Source organism: Microplitis demolitor, chromosome 2, assembly GCF_026212275.2.
Source record: "Microplitis demolitor isolate Queensland-Clemson2020A chromosome 2, iyMicDemo2.1a, whole genome shotgun sequence".
Lineage (NCBI taxonomy): Eukaryota > Metazoa > Arthropoda > Insecta > Hymenoptera > Braconidae > Microplitis > Microplitis demolitor.
The window spans coordinates 8,067,494-8,086,379 of record NC_068546.1 but is presented as its reverse complement, the minus strand read 5'-3'; the positions used below and the strand labels follow the sequence as shown (position 1 = coordinate 8,086,379).

General features: G+C 34.3%; 1 protein-coding gene and 1 pseudogene across 4 annotated transcripts in view; both read left to right on the top strand.

Annotated features, from left to right (window-relative positions):
• LOC103569416 (zinc finger matrin-type protein 5) overlaps positions 1 to 9,216 on the top strand; it is a 54,554-nt gene extending 45,338 nt beyond the window's left edge. For all 4 annotated transcript variants that reach the window (XM_053743133.1, XM_053743132.1, XM_053743134.1 and 1 more), the window contains exon 5: positions 8,867 to 9,216. In XM_053743133.1, coding sequence (XP_053599108.1) covers positions 8,867 to 9,111 — 245 coding nt within the window. In that variant the 3' untranslated portion in view covers positions 9,112 to 9,216. The remainder of the gene's footprint in view (positions 1 to 8,866) is intronic.
• Positions 9,217 to 9,630: 414 nt separating this feature from the next.
• LOC128667324 (uncharacterized) lies at positions 9,631 to 17,046 on the top strand (annotated as a pseudogene).
• The last annotated feature ends 1,840 nt before the right edge of the window (positions 17,047 to 18,886 follow it).

The following is an 18,886-nucleotide window of genomic DNA, read 5'->3' as shown; positions in this document are numbered from 1 at the left end:
TTCCATTTTTTCCATCTCTTCCCACCCCCACAGCTCTGCCCCGTATGCCATTATACTTATCACCAAACTGTCGAACATCTTTATTCTTCTCTTGTAGTCTTTTTTGAAAATCCTTTCTGCTATACTCCAAGTGTGTTTCATCAGTATTACTGATTTTTTTACTCTTTCTTGAACGTGTGCCTTGTTTTTCCCGTTGCACCTGAAAACGTACCCTAAGTACGCAAATTCATTTACTTCCTCTATCGTTCTACCTTTCCAGAGCCAGCTTGATTTCTTTTTCTTACCACCTCCATTTCTAAACACCATCACCTTAGACTTATTTTCATTTAAAACCAATCTCTTCTTGTCCAAGTATTTCTCGAGCCTCTTAATCATTTCTTTCAGCTCCCCATCGCTTGTTGCAAGCAGTACCACGTCATCAGCATACTCTAGACTCCAAATTTTTTCCTTTCCTAGCACAACTCCTCCTGATTGTCCTTTGCTTAGCGCCTTTCCCAGATCCGCCATTAGAACCGTAAAAAGTGTAGCACTCAAGGGACAACCCTGTCTCACTCCTTCTTTTATCCAGATTTCTTCTGATAAAATGATTCCCACTTTTACTTTGCTCTTAGTCTCTTTGTACAGTTCTTTGACTCTCTCGGTCAGTCCTTGCCTTACTCCGCTTTTTTCCATAGCTTCCCACAATACCTTCCTATCCACGCTATCAAATACTGCTTTTAAATTCATGAAGAAGGTGAAGGGTTTCCCTTTCTCATTTGCAAGTTCTCTTTCAGGTGCATGCTTCAAAATATAGATATTGTCTATCGTTCCTCGTCCTTTCCTAAAGCCAGATTGTGTCTCTGGGAGTATGCTTTTTTCCTCTATGTCACTTTTCAATCTCTCGTTCAACACCATCGCGTATATTTTATACGCTGTATTTAATGGAGCAATACCCCTATAATTTTCCACGTTATCCTTATCCCCTTTGTTTTTATACAGGGGTGCAATTAATCCTGTTTTCCATTCCTCTGGTATCCCCTCACCTTTCCACACCCTTTTTAATAAATTACATATCTCTTGTTCTGTGTTGCCTTGTACGAATATCCATGCTTCATCGGGTATACCATCTTCTCCCGCAGCTTATCCTTTATTTAGTTTTCTGATCTGTTTTCTAATCTCTTCATCCGTTATGTCTGGCTCTTTCTCTTCATTTTTTTCTCTCTCTTTCTCTCTGTTCCAGTCTCCAGTTGTTTTTGTTTGTTCTCCTTTCAGTAGCTTCCTGAAGTGTTCTCTTCATTTCTCTATCTCCATGTCCTTGCTTATCTCCGATCTTTGCTTTCTATATTTATTGATGTACTCCCATACTTTCCTTTCGGTGTTTGCTTTTTTTATTTCTTCCATTTCCTTCTCGTTCATCTTTTTTTCTTTTTCCTTGCATAAAATTTTGAATGCTCTCCTCTCTTTTAGATAACTTTCTTTTTCCACTTGTCCATGTCTCTATTTTGCTAATTCTCTTTTAACTAATCTTTTCCTAGTTTTGCACTCCTTGTCCCACCACTTTTTGCGCAGAATTATTCCTATAACCCTTTTCCACTTTTTTTGCACATATTACTACATATCGCCTCTTTTACTTCTTTCCAATTACTGTTAATATCTGTTTCTGTTCTGAATATCCTTCCCATTGTTTTGAGCTGAAATTTCGTTTTACTCTCTTCATCCCAAATAATTTTTTCCCCCACTTCTATAATTTCTTTACTGTTTTTACTTGTTATTTTATTTTTTAGTTTACACATCACCGGCATATGATCCGACTCCATTCTGTCTATCACTTTAAATTCCTTCACTTGTTCCATGCATTCTGTACTTACTATAATATAGTCAATAACAGATTGCCCTGTCTCTGCTACAAAGGTAAAGCTGCCTTCTTTAACTCCTTCTGTATTTCCATTGAACATACACCATCCCTCTTCTTCCACAATTTCAATCAACGCAATGCCTTCAGTATCACATTTCTTGTCTTTCGATTTTCTTATACTGTTTTCTTCTTCTATTCCAGAGTACCAGCTTCCTCTGCTTCCTGTTCTTGCATTAAAGTCACCCCCGATCATGATTTTTTCTTCCCCTGTTTCTTCGCTTATATTTTTTAATGTCTGCTTCACTTTACTTTGATTGTATATTGTCCATATTACCCACTTCTCCTTACCTATGTTAACTGTGTTCTTCACCGCACTTCTTATTTCCGTTTCGTTCTCCTCTGCTACAATGTCTTTCCTAACTCCATTTATTATTCCCCCACTTGCTCTTCCTCTCTTTTTCTCTCGCTTTGCGGTTTTGCATTTCCGTTTATATTCTCTTGGCAATCTTTCCTCTAACTTTTCCCACCCCTTACTTTCTACCCATGTTTCGGTTAGCCCGATTACGTCATATTTTCTTGAAAATTCCCAGAAGTCAGCGTTTTTTTTTCCTATTCCTGCAACATTCTAAAATACCGCGCTAAACTTCTCACCTGCAACTTCTACGGCTCTGTTTACTAAAAATCCTGCTGTTCTGTTCTTTTTTTTATTTCATCCCACGTGTGCCATTTTCCATCTACACACATTTTTCTATATCCCACTTTTACCCTGTGATTATTTTGTCTCGCGATCCTCGCTTCTTGACTGATCTTTCATTGCACTTCCCTTTCTTCTCTTGTTAGATCATTTTCGATGTATATGTCAGTGCCTACTAGCACATTTTTCTTTTTCATAATCTCTTCTTTTGTTTCCCAACTGCTTAGCTTAACTACAACCACCTTTTTGTTTTTTCCCTGTATCCGTGTGTCTTTTGGTTGTATTTCTACACTGAATTTTTCCTTTATAACCTTTTCTGCTGCTTGCTGAAGATCTCCATCTTTTTCATTAAGCCCCTTAATCACTACATTATTTTTTCTTTCGAGTTTCAGCTGTTTCATTTTCATTTGCTCCATTTTTTCTATCTCGACCTGAATTTTTGCTTGCTGCTGTAGTATCTTTTCTTTTTTCTTTTTCCACTTGTCATTTTCCTTATAATTTCCATTTGTATGACGTAGTTCTCCTTCCTCCATTTTCTGAATTTTATCCTCCATTAGGTCAATTCGTTCCCACAATAAATTTTTCTCTTTTTCCTACTTTAAGTCCCTCTCTGCAATGCTTTCCTTCAGTACATCGATCTCTTTCTTTAATTCATATTTAATTCCTTCCTTATTTTCCTCCATTTTTTCATTTATTCCTTTTAATTCCGCCATAATCATACTGAGTGCTTTTTTTGTGCTTACAGGGTCCTCCTTGTTACCTTTTATGTTACTTCTCGTGTTGATGGCGTATTTATCTATTTTTGTCTTTTGATTATTTCCCGCGTCTGTTACCCTCGCACTTGCCGACGGTCGTCCGGTAACTTTCGTTTCTTCTACTTTACCCATGGTAGCTAACTACTTTACCTGTTATGCGTACCTCAGCTATTACTGGACCCCAATAACCTAACCTCCTCCCAGAAATATTTTCTTTCACTGTGCAAAAACTTATCCCAATCTTATTAGACTCAATTTTTTCATATCACATTAGGCCTTCGCGTTTTCCTACGTAAAATGAACCCAATTGGTCCTAATAACATTATCGCTTTTATTAAAAATTTCACTTTTATTTGTCGCACAGCCTTTCACACATCCGCTCTCAGACACTCCCTCTACCCAAGTCCTATAAAAATATGTATGTCTCATCATTTTAGAATTAGTTGTCTCTGAGTTAGAAAATTCTAAAGAACGAAAGAAATTTTTCCCATGTTATTTCCATGAGAAACTTTGGTTGGAATGCGGACTATCTTAGAGTTAATATTAAGAGCTTAAATTTTGAGGGCATTTTTTTTTATCCATTTGGAAGCATTCGAGCCCCTGGGAACAAAGGAATTCAAAAACATCCCTGCTAAAGCCCACCCTACTATAGATTGCAATATCGAGACCAAGACTAAAGAAAATCTTGCAATGTCTTGACAAGAACCAATACAATGTAATAAATAGACGTGAAATAGTTTCATTAAGATTTTGTGTTTACTGTTATGTCTCCGTACATTACTTTCACGGTCACTTCTAAAAGTGCTAACAGTGATGTTCTTACGCTCGCTTTCAGCCGCATGACTACTTATTGTCTAACCTTTCTCAGAGCGTAATAATATCAGTTGTAGCATCACCTGCAATCGCTGACTGACGGTTGTTAGTCAAAACGAAGGACCGAAAGAATTAAGATTAATTACAGAATTATTGATTGAGAATAACTATGATTTAAATAGAATAGAAGTATTATTCCTTAGTTTTATTATTAGAAATATTATTATCATAGTTGTAAGACATTCAAATCAATTTACTATCATTATATTTCTAATACATTTAAAGTGAAGTTTTCTGTGTTATTTCTCAATAAATAAGTGAAACTTTATTAAAATTAAAATTTAAATGACGTTATTATTCAAGAAGATACCAAAAATTCTTAAGGCATAACATTACATATGAATATGATTCGACAGTTAATTTGGGTCTGTTGACTTTTCTGAAATACTTTAATTTAAAGTAGAGATAAAACTTAAACTTAATAGGATTATTTATATTTCTATAGATATAAAGTGTTTGAGTACGTTAGTATGAAAATATTTGAATGTATACTAGTAATGTAACTGAAGTTTCGAACGTTCATTGAACGAAAATAGATTTTGAAGTGTAACTATTCTAAACCTCAGATTTTAGTAAAATATGAATTAAAACTACAGTAAAAGATGTATTTGACCCATTGGAAGCATTGACCCTACTCCAATTTGTCGGAAATACCTTCGCGGCCGAGTTGTAGATATTTTTGAATGTGCCCATAGGAAAACCCCACCTTAACGGTGTGGTAGCTTTATCAGGCAAGTCTTATGTGCCCGTAAAAAATATAAACTCCACTCCCAATTGTCGGAACCATCTCCACGGCCAAGTTGTAGATATAATCGAATGTGCCGGTTGGAAGACCCCACCAAAACGGTGTGGTGGGTATATCAGGCAAGTCTTATGTGCCCGTGAAAAATGTAAACTCCACTTCCATTTGTAACAGTATTTACTAACCCTGGCCGACCCAATATTACGGCGGGATTACGGTAAATTACCTATATTCCGGCACGAGTAATATACCGTCTGACCGTAATCTTACCATCGTCCTACCGCAGTACAATCGTAGCACTAATGTTATCCTACCGTATTACGACTGTACGAATACGGTAAATTCATGGTAGGACTACGATGAAAATGCGATAACTATTTGTGCGGTCATCAATAACAAAATTCTGGTTCTTGATTAAAAGTAATATCTTCACTGTTAATTACAGTAGAGTTACAGTAAACCTATCATTTACCGAACGCTACCGTGCTGCGGTAATTTACGGTAAATAATTTACGTGATTAATTGTAGGACATGTCTATTCGTACGTAAAAAAGTCGTGATCACGCAAGTCACTTCTATAATTTTATCGTGAATGTTGTATACGTTCACTTGATCTTTCTTTGGCAAATGAAATCATGTAAACTTCGTATTCGAGTGTTAAAATTCCAAGTGAATATTAATGAATAAATAGCAATAAATATCAATAAATATCAATCCCTAAAGTAATAGTGTAAAAAAACTAAAAACGGCTGAATAGAACTACCGTTATTTTACGACAGAGCTACCGTAACATTACTGCAAGTTACGGTGCATTTACCGTAAGTTATAATAGATCTACCGTAATACTACTATAAACTTACTGTAATATTAGACCCTCCAGGGAATCAGGGAATTTATCAAACTTTTATGTTGTGTATTGTTATTGAGTAACTATTAATATAATTTTTCTAATGTCTTCATTAAAAAAAGTTTGTTGCATTCGGGTATGTACAAATACCTTACGCTGGAATCGAGGATTTGATTTATCCGTGGAATTTTAGTTTTCCAAAGAGCACATTTGGTGTCCAATAGAAAAATGATAAATGAAAAAAAAAAATAACCAGAAAAAAAACACAAAAAATAATAAAGAAAAAAACACTTTTTCGAAATGCTTTCGACAACAATTTTGCTTGAACAAATGAACCGATATGGATGGTTAAGATTGCATTCGATGCGGCTTATCAAGTTTCACAGCTGATTAGATTTTGGAATCAATCCATCGAGTTCATTACAAGTTATCCATAAAAAAATACTATTGAAAAAATCATATTTCTGAAATATCACTGAACGTATCGTACTGATTATGCTCAATTTCTCAAAATTTGTTGGAATTAATGAGCTGCTTCAAACGCTACCTCAAAAAGCTATATCGGTTAAGCAGTTCAAAAGTTACAGGATATTTATATATTATATGTATGTATATATGCATGTACGTATGTTTACATACGTACGTACATATAAACATACATACACTTAGATATCATCTTGAAATTAGTCAGGATAGCTTTCTAGAATCTTAAAACGTCAAGATCTGTTAGAAATTCGATTTTCGAAAATCGGACCGAAACCAATAACTTCCTTTTTTTGGAAAATTTTCAATTTTCATAGCGGGAAGTAAAATATATCGATTTTATTTTGCTCAGTATAATGTACAGTGATGACAGAAAGCTTTCAGACAATATGAAAAATCGCTAATAGAATTCTTCCAAGCCCATTGTTAAGGCGAATTCATTAATTATATCTAGCAATAGTTAGAGATGAATTTCTAAGAATAAAATAATCAAAACTCCTTGTTTATCGTATTTCACGTCAGTACACTTTCTTCTCCTCAAAATAAATACCTTTAGCAAACAAAGTGTTATTAACTGAAAAATTCATTCTCTTCATTAGTTTATCCAACATAGTGTTTGATATGCATTTCCAAGATGCTTGAAAGGCTCCTCAGAGGTCTTCAAAAGAACAGGATTTAATATTAGCCTCAGAGATTTCATAGAACTATTTGAGAAAAGTGGGGGAGAGGTGTCAAAGTAAAGTCAAGGACACAAACATTAACCTTTTTTGAACTGAAACACAATTATTTCTTATGGGTCGAAATACTCATTCGAATGAAAAATTTTAGTTTAGTACTGTACAAAAATTTGGTCCGGAAATTTTTATCGGCAATATACATAATAGCGTCGCTTATGAGTGGATAAGTAACTTTATTTACTACTGTGCACTTCATACTATGTGAGTTATCACAATAACCGTAGAAACAATTCAACTTGATTGAAATAGTTGATTACGTTTATACGACAGTCAAGGTCAAGCACGCTTAATGCTGCCACGTTTAAGGTGAGCTTTTCTTTATTCGCTGGCTCAGAATTTGGCAAGAAATAATTGCATATATATAGTCAAGAGCTATTTGAATAGAAATATTTTACGACTTTTCAACTTCCCGCTAAGAAAATTGATGATTTTCAAAAATTTCGGGAAGTTATTGTTTTCATTCCGGTTTTCAAAAATCGAATTTTCATCAGATGTCGACGTTTTGAGGCCCTAGGAAGCTATTCTGACTATTTTTAGAATGATGTCCGAGTGTCTGTGTGTGTGTTTGAGTGTGTATGTGTGTGTGTGAATGGTCTATAACTTTTTAACTGATTAACCGATTTGGATGGTGGCAACCGAAAGAGCTTTTTGGCCATCAACTTTCCTGAAAATTTCAGAACATTTGATTGAGTAGACTCGAAAATATTGGCGAATTACGAAAAAAAGAAATTTTTTTTTTAGTTTTTTATTGATCTCTTAGAAACGAGTTGAACGATCGACATCAAAATCTAACTAGCTCTAGAACTTTATAACCCGCGTCGAATTCGACCTCAACAATGTCAATCGGTTAATTCGTTAGAGAGATATCATTGGAAAGAAAAATGGTAAAACTGTTTTTTTTCGATTATCTTTAAAATGAATCATCCGATCAATTTCAAAATCTAGTCAGCTCTAAAACTTAATCAAACGCGTCGATTGCCACCTCAACCATCTCAATCGATTAATGCGTTCGAGAGATATTTTGGGAGAAAGAAATGATGAAAAACGGGTTTTTCCAAATATCTTTGAAACGGCTAGACCAATCGATTTCAAATTTTAATCAGCTCTAGAACTTAATGAGGTGCGTCGATTGCCACCTCAAACTTTAAAATCGGTTATTTAGTTCAAAAGATATCAGAGCTTGAAACTTAAGAAAATAACATAAAATGTTATTTTTTCCGGATAGATCAAAATACAATGTGCCAAATAAAACGTGTCTGACATCATACCAACTCTTTCTCTTTAGAGTCACTTTCGATCATCAAATAATGTCATCTAACTTGTTTTTTAGATTTAATCATATTGTCAGCAAGAAATTGAAAATACTCGGTTTTTAATATTTTTCTCGGATTATTATTTAATATATCATTGCTCTGACCTAAATCAAAACTTATTTAAATCATGATTTTGATCGCTGACATTGATTTCTGCCGCAATACATTTATTTCATAGAACATAATCGGGAATAAAAATTTAAAAGCCACTTCTTCATTAATGATTTTTTCGGTTCTTAACTTTTCAAATTCTAGCATAAAACATAACTTGTTAGAGCTTGTAAAGATCATAAAAAAATAATCGCATGTAATAGCATTTTCGAGCTCGAAAATATATTCACAGTAATATTTTCAAGCTCCTTGAGCTTGAAAACAGCGCGAAGTTTTGGGGCTGGCCCGCAGGGCCAACCGACGCCCAGATGTTTTAAAATATGTTATATTTATTACTTTTAAGAGATGTAACATAATTTATATTAAAGTATAAAAAATTTCAAGTATTTTTATGATTGACTTTTTGTCTATCATTGTATGGAATTGTAAAAAGACACTAAGTCATATATATTTTTTTGATAATTATAAATTTTTCAGTCGCATGGAGGAAACAATCAAAAAGCGTAGACTTTATTCCCAAAAAATCTAATTTATATGGTATTATCAATGAATATTTTGAAAATCCTTTTGTCACTGATTACTCACAAGTCAACTATCCAGTGTGGAATACTACTACCAACTCAGAAAACTATGGAAATTTGCCACCTTCACTTTCGCTGATGACATCTAAACATGTCACTGATTCAAATTTCGAAAAATGGGGTCTTTATTTTAAATCATAAAAAATTTGGAGATTAATTAAAAATAGTAATACTTTCATTTAAAAGTTTTATATTATAAAGTGTGATTATGTTTATAGTAAGACTAATAAAGAAAATTAAGCTGTACATCATTTTCGTAACAGAGTATGAATATGAGTTTAATAATGTTGTAATAATAATTAAATAAATACATGTCAGGAGTGATTGGTGGTTGGGATATTGGAAAAATACGCATATTAAAAAATATAACAATATTTTTATGTGTCACAGCACATAATATCACTGGGTTACACAATTAAATCGTTGATTTAATTTATTAATACTGTCAATTGTCTGAGCTCATGAATATGTAATTAATGGAATGCAAATTATAAAATTGAGCTCAAGTAAATAATTGAAATAATTAATTTGAATATATTTGAACACTGAATTAATTGCAAAAATGTCATGATAATAAGTAACATGAATTCAGAGGTTACCGAGCGAAGTTAATTACTGAACACTTGAATTACTTTTTTAATAGCACCAATGCATGCAGAAATGAGGTTAGTGAGTATATATTATTTATGATCACTTAATTTAATTGATTTGAATGAGTTTATAATAAATTGCACTGAATTGAACGTTTTTTCTGAACACGTGGTAGCATGATTGCAGAGGCTACCGAGCGAGAATTTACTTTTAGTTTTATTAAAATATTGAGCATGTTGATAATTAATTATTTATTATATAGAGTCTTATTTTTATGAGCACTTGGATTAATTAATTAAGAAATAATAATGCACCTGTAGTGGTTTCCGTCTAATTAACCTCTTCAGAAACGTGGTGGTTGATCACTTGAATTCCGTGAGTATCAAAGAATTAATTTCTTGAGTTCTTTTGACTGAATTATGTAAATAATTATATAATTATGGAGCTCGATGATTGGTTAAATTCATTAACCGTTTATTTTTAATTATTTACTCGAGATAAGCGCAAAATGATACGATTATATAAAACACGTGTTATCACTAGGATGTATATATGCGAAAGATAATGGCGGCCGAATTCTCGACACAAGGCAGGAAAGAGTAGATGCGCATGCGCCGCACTGCGCATGTCCAAGTTTAAATTAATGGTCTAGGCCCCAATAGGTGCTGCCTCTATCTGCCAGAAGTGAAACTATATTTGAATTTAAATATAGTTTCAATTACGCAACAAATAAGTTTTTTTTCCCTGTCATGTTTTCTACTCTGTTGTTAAGTTGTAAGTTATACAAAATTTCACTTATTGAATACCATTGTTCTGACAAGACGTTTGTCATTATCGTATTATTTATTATTGAAACTATCCGCGTGGTTCAGAGGAGCATTTCTTGCGTTACAGTTGATCTGAGGACCCGGAGTAATTGTTTATTTTTAATTTAAATACAGAGAAGAGCATAAGGCTAACTCGATTGTCTTTTCTGTTTAGATGTTGTGCTAGCGAGTCGCGAGTGTTTTAGCTCTGCAGTTTTAGGCTATATTTTTGGTACTTTATTGTTAATTTTTTTTTTGCATACTTAACGAATAACCTATCTTGTTAACTTGTATTATTGAAATTGTTTTTATGTTTCGTTGAATAATCGAGTTCGTTAAGAGGGGTTACATGCGTCAGGAGTCTTAAAAAATCGATTTTTCAGGATTTTTTTTGAGAAGACCTTTTAATTTATTAAAAAGAAAGTTTTTATACGTATTGCGGTAAATCTTAACTGTATTTAAATACTTTTTTTTTGTAAAAATAATTATTTCATCTTTAAAAAAGGCGTCTTGCGATGAACACGATATTTCTGGTCTGGATCATCTAAAATGGAGCAACCAAAAATATTTCGTTCATATAATGTATTATCTTGTTATTAATTGAAGAAATAACCAAAATAATAATTTTTGACAAAATGGCGGCTTCTCAAAAAAAAAAAAAAAAATAATAAAATAAAACGATTTTTTACCAAAAATTAGACCTCAAATTGTTTATAAATTGAAATATATTCATCGGTGAGAAAAAACCTTTCATTAATTACTAAAAAAAGAGCTTAAAAGCTTGCGTTCAAATTTAAGAGTGATCAGATCAGCCATTTCTGAGAAATCTTACTCACCGATATTAAAAACATAGTTTTGAAAAAACGTGATTAAAGTTTCAAAAGCAGTTTATTTACAGTAAAAAAGATTTTTTTCCAATTTACATTGTATAATAGAGGTACTGTTAACTTGGTCGTCCTTATTTAAGGGCGCCACTGGAAGTATTAAACGGTCTTCCAGAACCGGTTCTTAATGTTCATGGTCGGTGTAAATATTAATTGTAAGAGAAAGAAGAGAAAGGATAATTTTATAAATAAATTAGATTTATTTAATATAACAATTTTAACTTTTATTTATTTTATAAACCCTTTAACTTATACCTTTTATTTACGAGATCTTCTAGGAGGACCTTGCAATCAGCCTCAAGAAATGCAAGCCTGGTAAAGCCACCGGATCAGGCGGCATATACTACGAGTTTTTAAAAGAGATTCCACAGAATTGGCGTTTATATCTTTTAGCGCTTCACAACAAAATACTGTCAACTGGGAACATACCTGACAACTTGTCTAAAATAGTAATGTGCATGTTGCACGAAGAAGGTGACACTACCAACCCCAGCAATTACCGAGGTATCGCCCTGGTGAACTGCATAGTTAAGATATTTCACTCAAATCTTATGCGACCGAATTCAGAAATGGGCAGAAAGCCTAAATATTATCCTTGAAGAGCAAGCAGGCTTCCGTCCGGGTCGAGGCTGTGGAGATAACGTCTTCAACTTACTAGCTATACTTCAAATTGCCGTCAGGCTCCATGGCTCTGCTGCATTCACCTTATTTGTGGACTTGAAACGCGTATTTGACTCAGTCTCACATGATAAGCTCTGGTCGAAGCTTGCTTACCTTGGCCTCGGCCCCAAGCTCTTAAACGTCATCAAAGCTCTCTAAGACATCACCTGCATGCAAGTCAGGATCGGTAGGGACCTGTCTAAGCCGATTGATATCACCACTGGCGTTCTACAAGGTGAAACGCTCAGCCCACTATTATTCGTGTTGGACATCTCTTATCTGATTTCCTTTCTCTCTGATCACGATGCTGAGGGTCTCAACCTTGGTTCTCACTACTCTGCTTAAAATATGCTGATGATCTCTCTATATTTGCCCGCACTCAAGTCAAACTCAGAAGACTTCTTAAGCTGCTTGAACTCTACTGTGATCACAATGACCTAACTGTCAACACGTTAAAGACGAAAATTCTCACATTAAGCTCAAGTGGGAGGTCTGGCAGGATCGACATCTTCTCATAAGGGAGTTGAAGTGGTCAAGTCATATGAATACCTCAGCGTATACTTCACTAACTCACTACAGGGAGATACAGCTGCGTCTGCTGCCGTCAAGAAAAGCAAATTAGCCTCTGGTGCAGTTCTAAACATCCTCATTAAGCTCAAAGCAAACTCATGGAAGGGTAAAACCAGAGTGTACAATAGTATGTCTAGGAGTATGCTACTCTACCTTCCTCATATCTGGTGTCTGACTCAAAAGAACATCGACAAGCTGGAAGCGTCCCAAAGGGATTTCTACAAAAGACTCTTCAGTCTCCCGTCTTGCACCCCCAGCTACGTGATCCGCACTGAATAAAACATAGAGCATGTAGCGGTCACAATTTTTTAGCAAGCCTTTAATTTGGTCATAAAAATCCTAAAAGTGGACGACAAACACATTCAATTTAATTTACCAACTACTTTTGGCAATTATTTTAAATCTTACTTTTATTTATAATCGCTTTACCTGACGAACTTAATTAATTATCACAATAATTTTATTTAAAAACTAATCTACTTGATCTATTCACGCGCACACTCACTCGAGTCCCCTGGACTTTATATCACACACACGCTAAGTTTAAAATGGCTGTTCCCGCCACGCTTGATAATAAAATAATTAATCGTAACTTTGTAAAAATGATTGTTATTAATTAATTAATTTTAAATTGACTCCTTCTCAATAACAATTAATTTAATTTTCATTTTAACAATAATCTGGAATCACAATAATTAACAAGTCGAGTTTTATCCGTAAATATCAGCATCACTATTACCCGATTCTCACTCAACCCAAAGTTCCTCCATTTTTTATCTCTATTTATTTAACTTCTTTCTTTTCGATATTTAATTTTACTTATCGTTATTTTATTTACAGTGAATTATTAATTAATTTTATTTATTAATTTAATTATTAAGTATTTAAATTGGCATTGGACAATTTACCGATTATTAAATTAACTGTTCATTAATTTATCTTCGATTTATCATATTAATGTATTTTATTTTAATTGTTATTAATTTATCTATTTATTTTAATTAATTAATAATTTTACACGTGTCACGGCTGATACGTTTAACTCGTATCCTTACAAGTTGTAAAAATATAAAAGAATTTTTTTTTATATATTATTTTTTCTCTTGGGAGGAAAAAGTACATGAGAAAACTATTTTTCTCAAGAACTATAACGACATAGTCAGGAACAGTAAGACACAGGCGGCAACACAAAACGATGCGTTCCGAATAGACCTTCAGTTTTTTTTATATATCATAATAGAGTGACCATCAGTAGTGTAGATCGCATAACGGTCCACCCAATACGTGAAAACCCAAAAACCTCATGCACTTAGACCTTTTTTTTTATGACGCAGACTTACTGACGCCAGAAGTCGTACGGGACAAATATACCTACTTGAGCGTTGTCAACGCTTTACAATTAAGTCGTATTGTACTAATGGACCACGCGTATTATATATTTCTCTTTCTGGAAATTTCATCATTTTTACTTAACGTACCTTCAAAATTTATGTATCCGTTCCCATTTAACTAATCTAAGCAGAGAAGCGGTAGTCTTCTTTGATTTTTCATCTTAAAATTATAGATCACCCAACTCATGCGCACCTGCATGTGATTCTTGGAAATTAGAGAAAGCTAATGAAAATCTCCAAATTTATGGTTTCCTACACGGGCATGCTCGGCGACAGAGTGGCGCCAGGTCTTCAGCCTACTTAATAGTCAAAATCTGTTTCCCAGAGATCACACGTGTGCATGGGGCTAGAACTTTCGGGCGAGTCCGAATCCTCTCATATGGGAAACTGGTTACCACCACTCTTCATATGTGAGGATCATATAAAAAGACCATGGACTTTAGCTCATCAGTTCTTTTGGGAATCAAATTCTGAACCTTACCGAACTCCGGACACTTAATGGTGTTCGTGGCTGGAGGATTGATATCCCGATTGAGCATTCGGTCACGTGAGCCCAGATCATTGGATCGGTCCTTGATCGTCGTAAGCACTCGTATAATTGGTATATTATTTTCTACTAGCTTCAGAAGCATAATCAACGCGATATTAGCGTATAGCATCCGATCACGTGAGCCCAGATCGTACGATTGGTCCTCGATCGTTGTAAGTCGTGAACTAATATCAACCGTTTAGCACCGTTACAGCATTGATTATCTTCATCTTATTTTTAATCCATTTAATTTCATTCATTTTTTATTATTTTTATATTGAAATATACCACGAAAACGTGAAAAATCAAAGATTATTTTACCGCGATAAATGCGAAGATTTTGAATAATATTTTGCCGCGAAATGCGAAGAATTTGAATAATATTTTGAAATACTTTTACCGCGAAAATACGCGAAGATTTTATAAATTTCTATTACCGCGAAGACGCGAAGAATTTGAATACATTGAAATTATTTTACCGCGAGAAGCGCGAAGACCTCCATTTTAACTTAACCTACAGAGATTTAAAAACGCATAAACATTGATATTGATACAACAAAGTATACTAAATAAATAAATAATTCGATAAATTAGAATCACATTAATTGACCGCGAGAACACGTTGTGAATAAGTGTCCTGTGTAACTGCTGACAGTCCTGACACCTCACCAAAACCTGATTAGGGTAAGTTTTAACATTGTAACCATTGTTTAGTATTTTTTATTTTTTATATACTCTGAAGTATTTGCAACCATATGCATGAAACATTTACTTTTATATTTACTATTCTAAATATTGCCATTTGTAACCCTTTTGCATTTTGAGAATATTGAGTCCTTAATAAATAAATACTCGTTAACATAAAACATTTGAAAAACATTATTTATCAGACAATTTTACTTTGACAATGAGATACAAGCTTCACGAGGCTTTTCGGCAACCCACTTTCCTTTATCCCTTATTTTTTTACCTGTCTAGCCGCTCAGACCGATAGTTCACAGTAAGGGGTACATAATCTTACGTCTACCGCTCGACGTTTGATTGTGAAATTAGATCAGTCGCATAATAAATTGGAAATCATTTTGGGTTTTATCAATTTTGTCTTCAACAATATTGTGTGGGCGGGAATTAAATATAAAATAGAATAGACTGAGCATTTGATCACGTGAGCCCAGGTCATAGGATCGGTCCTTGATCAATGTAAGTACCCTTTCATTCACTACATTTTATACGAATATCGTACCTACGCCCATCACGATCTGCAATTGTGAGACACGGACTAGAACACGAAATTTCTGGCTTGTGTTTCACACAATAGGCCTAGAAATTTCTACGACGCAATAATTCTGGCAGTGGCCTGGATTTAAGAATGACGCCCTGGATCCGGCTAATGGGCCTGGATCCGGTTAGACTACGTCTGGCTCAATTTTAATTTAACAAATTTACGACTAATTAATTTACTAATGGCCTAGACGCGGATTACCCCGACGAACGACTAAGTACTGTAATGAAATTTAAATTCTGGCCTAGGCCTAGAAAATTAATTTAATTCGATCAGTCCGGTTCTGTCTCTCGGTCTCTGTCCGACCGACACTTATAGTATTTTACCCAATCGTCCGGATTCAGCAACTTCCGGAAAATTTGGTCACTCCTACTTACAACTAAGTGGGACTAACGGACGAGCCCCTACGATTTCCGCTCCTGACAAGTCGCGCTCTACCCCGGATAACCCTGGGGTAGTTATGGTTTTTATCGACCAACCTATAAGAGAGAATAATAAAATTTTAACGCGGAAAATTCAAATTTTCCCTGTTACCATTGACTCATCTATTTCAGGGTCATATAATTGATTTTTTACTTCTTCGGCAGCTTCTAATAACTCATGCGCTGTGCATCCGCTTTTTCGACATATGAATGCGCATTGGACCCACATGACATTCATATAATATAATAGTGATGCTGTACCTTCATTAAGGGGTTAGGTGGGTTTGAAAATTTCAAAAAATGGATTTTTTTTTGTCTTATTAAATAGTACAATATGTTTAAAATATTCTCTCAAAACTTTAAATCGATCCGAGTAAAATTCTAAGAGGTAGACCCTTCAGAAGTTCCGCCCATCAGGCCACATCGGTGTAGCGCACCGCAGGTATACGGAAGCAGCTGGCTATTGACACTCTGTCATCATACAAACATGAATATGATTTATTAACAAGTGAGGTTTCGTCAGCTATCAGACCCTTTTATGAAGACCTCAGCAAAGAGAAGCTCTTGGAGAGGTGCTTTGGTGGATTCACGCAAAATAATAATGAAAGTTTCAACGAGTTAGTTTGGAAAATTACTCCTAAAACAATCCCTGCTGGGTTAACAATAGTTGGGATCGCTGCATTTGTCGCTGCTGGCACATTCAACGAAGGAGCCTCAGCTTTGTTGCTTTTTATGCATGGTATGGACTTGAAACTTGGCCGAAACAGCCATGAGTATGTCAAAAAGAAGATGAGAACCGCATACTCATTGCCGAAAAGAAAGCTGACATTGAGAGTCGTAAAGCAAGAATTCGTCCCAGGCAAGAGCAAAAGGATGCGCTAGACATTGCTGCAGCTACGGGTACTCTGCTTTATGGTGTTGGAATCGATGATTCTATATAAGTTAAAAAAAAAAATTTTTTTTTGCATGTAATTTCAACTTAAAATTTTAAACGCTTTTTTCTCAAAACTCCATGTTTGAAGTCGATGGACACGATTTCTCGAGAAGTTATGGACCGATTTAGTTCGAATTGTGTACACATCTTTAAAATAACATTATCTAGTTATTGAACGAAGGATTTTTTTTTCATTTCAATTTATTTTTTTAAGCCAATAAATGGCGAAAATTTCAGAATTAATTGAAGTTTTTTTTGAGAAATTAAAAAAAAAAGATAAAAAAGGGCGAACTTTAAGAAAATGACGGTTTTTCTCAAAAAAGCCAAAAATTTCAGAGAGTTTATCATCTTTAAATTTTCTTGTATCTTTTTCTGAAAAGTACATTCAAAGACAAAAATTTTGAAAAAACAAAACTTCCCAATTGGTCAATTTTTGAAGAAGTTATAGCTATTTCAAAAAATAAAAGCCTTATTTTTGAAAAACTCATAACTTTTTTTGGGTTGAGTAAAAAATTTTTAAATTTTCCTGAAAAATAATTATAATGGGGTAGGAAAGCAAAAAAAATTTTCAGCCAAATCGAAAGGGGTCGGGGTCAAAAGTGGTCGATTTGGCGTGGAATGCCCCATATAGATTCAACATTACTACACTGTTACTTCATGCATCGGAATACAATAAAATGGATCACAATAGACAGTTCACGCTCTGGCCTCTAAACGCTCTACCATCATTACATATGTGTGTGTAACTTCGAAAATATTCGCTGGATTGAAAAAAAAATTTCTCTGTATGTGCTTAAATATATGTACATTACGAAAATAGAACAAAAAAAAATTTTTTTTTTTTTAATTTTGACTTCATGTAACCCCATCATGTATACTCGATAGCCAAGTATCATAGTAATTTTATTGAGCTCGTAGTAGCGCGTTTAGCTAAGAGCATAAAGATAAGTGGAAATTATTGTATGTGGCCCTTAAAGTTCTTTTTTGTCATTTGCCTATTTATTCACCATTTGCAATGAGCTTGTTTATTATTTTAATTTTACAACTTGTGCTATGTTATTTTGTGACGTTACCAGGATTGGAGCATTGAGTGAATATTAAGTTACCGCGCCGGCCTATTGTGAGACAGTCAGAGTATTGGTGTTTTATACTTGCATTTGAGCTTTGTAAATGTACGCACAAGCACGTGACTACTTGATTCCGGAATTACTTAGTTGTGCTTCTAAGAATCCAGTATCAAAATTGTTATTTTCATTTTCGATTTATTGTGATTGATGTCTATGATTTCATGAAGTAAATATTTTTTTTTCTGACTATTGTGAGTTAAGTCCTATCTTAGTGCCCGAAATTTTGTGCTGTCAGTTATCGTTTGCCGTTGAGATATTTTGCGTACGCTGTAAAATTCCCATGCGCTAAGTAACATTTACCACATGCAAAGCATCTTGACGATAAATAGTAACTACTCTAACGAATAGTGTGTACTAAGGTTGGATTTATCCCGCATAATAAAATAGAAATATTATCTGCAACTCAGGCGGTGTTGTCAATTACCTAGGAGAGCGAATGAGTGCACGAACGAAATGAGTAAAATTATGATTAATTAGCGAATTCAGAACACTCAAATTGCAACAATATATTAGGACTTTGATTAACATTAAGTAAGCTCGTGACGTAGAGGTTGACACAAGAATACAATTTAATTTAGTGGTGGTGTCTTCGTTCTCGGTAGCCACGTAGAAGTGCCGTGTGCAGCATGGCTGTCTAAGTGAATTTTGCTATTGGTTTATAACAGGGCTATGCTGTTACTCTGGTCGTCCTTAAATTACCTTTTTAAGGGCGCCACTGGA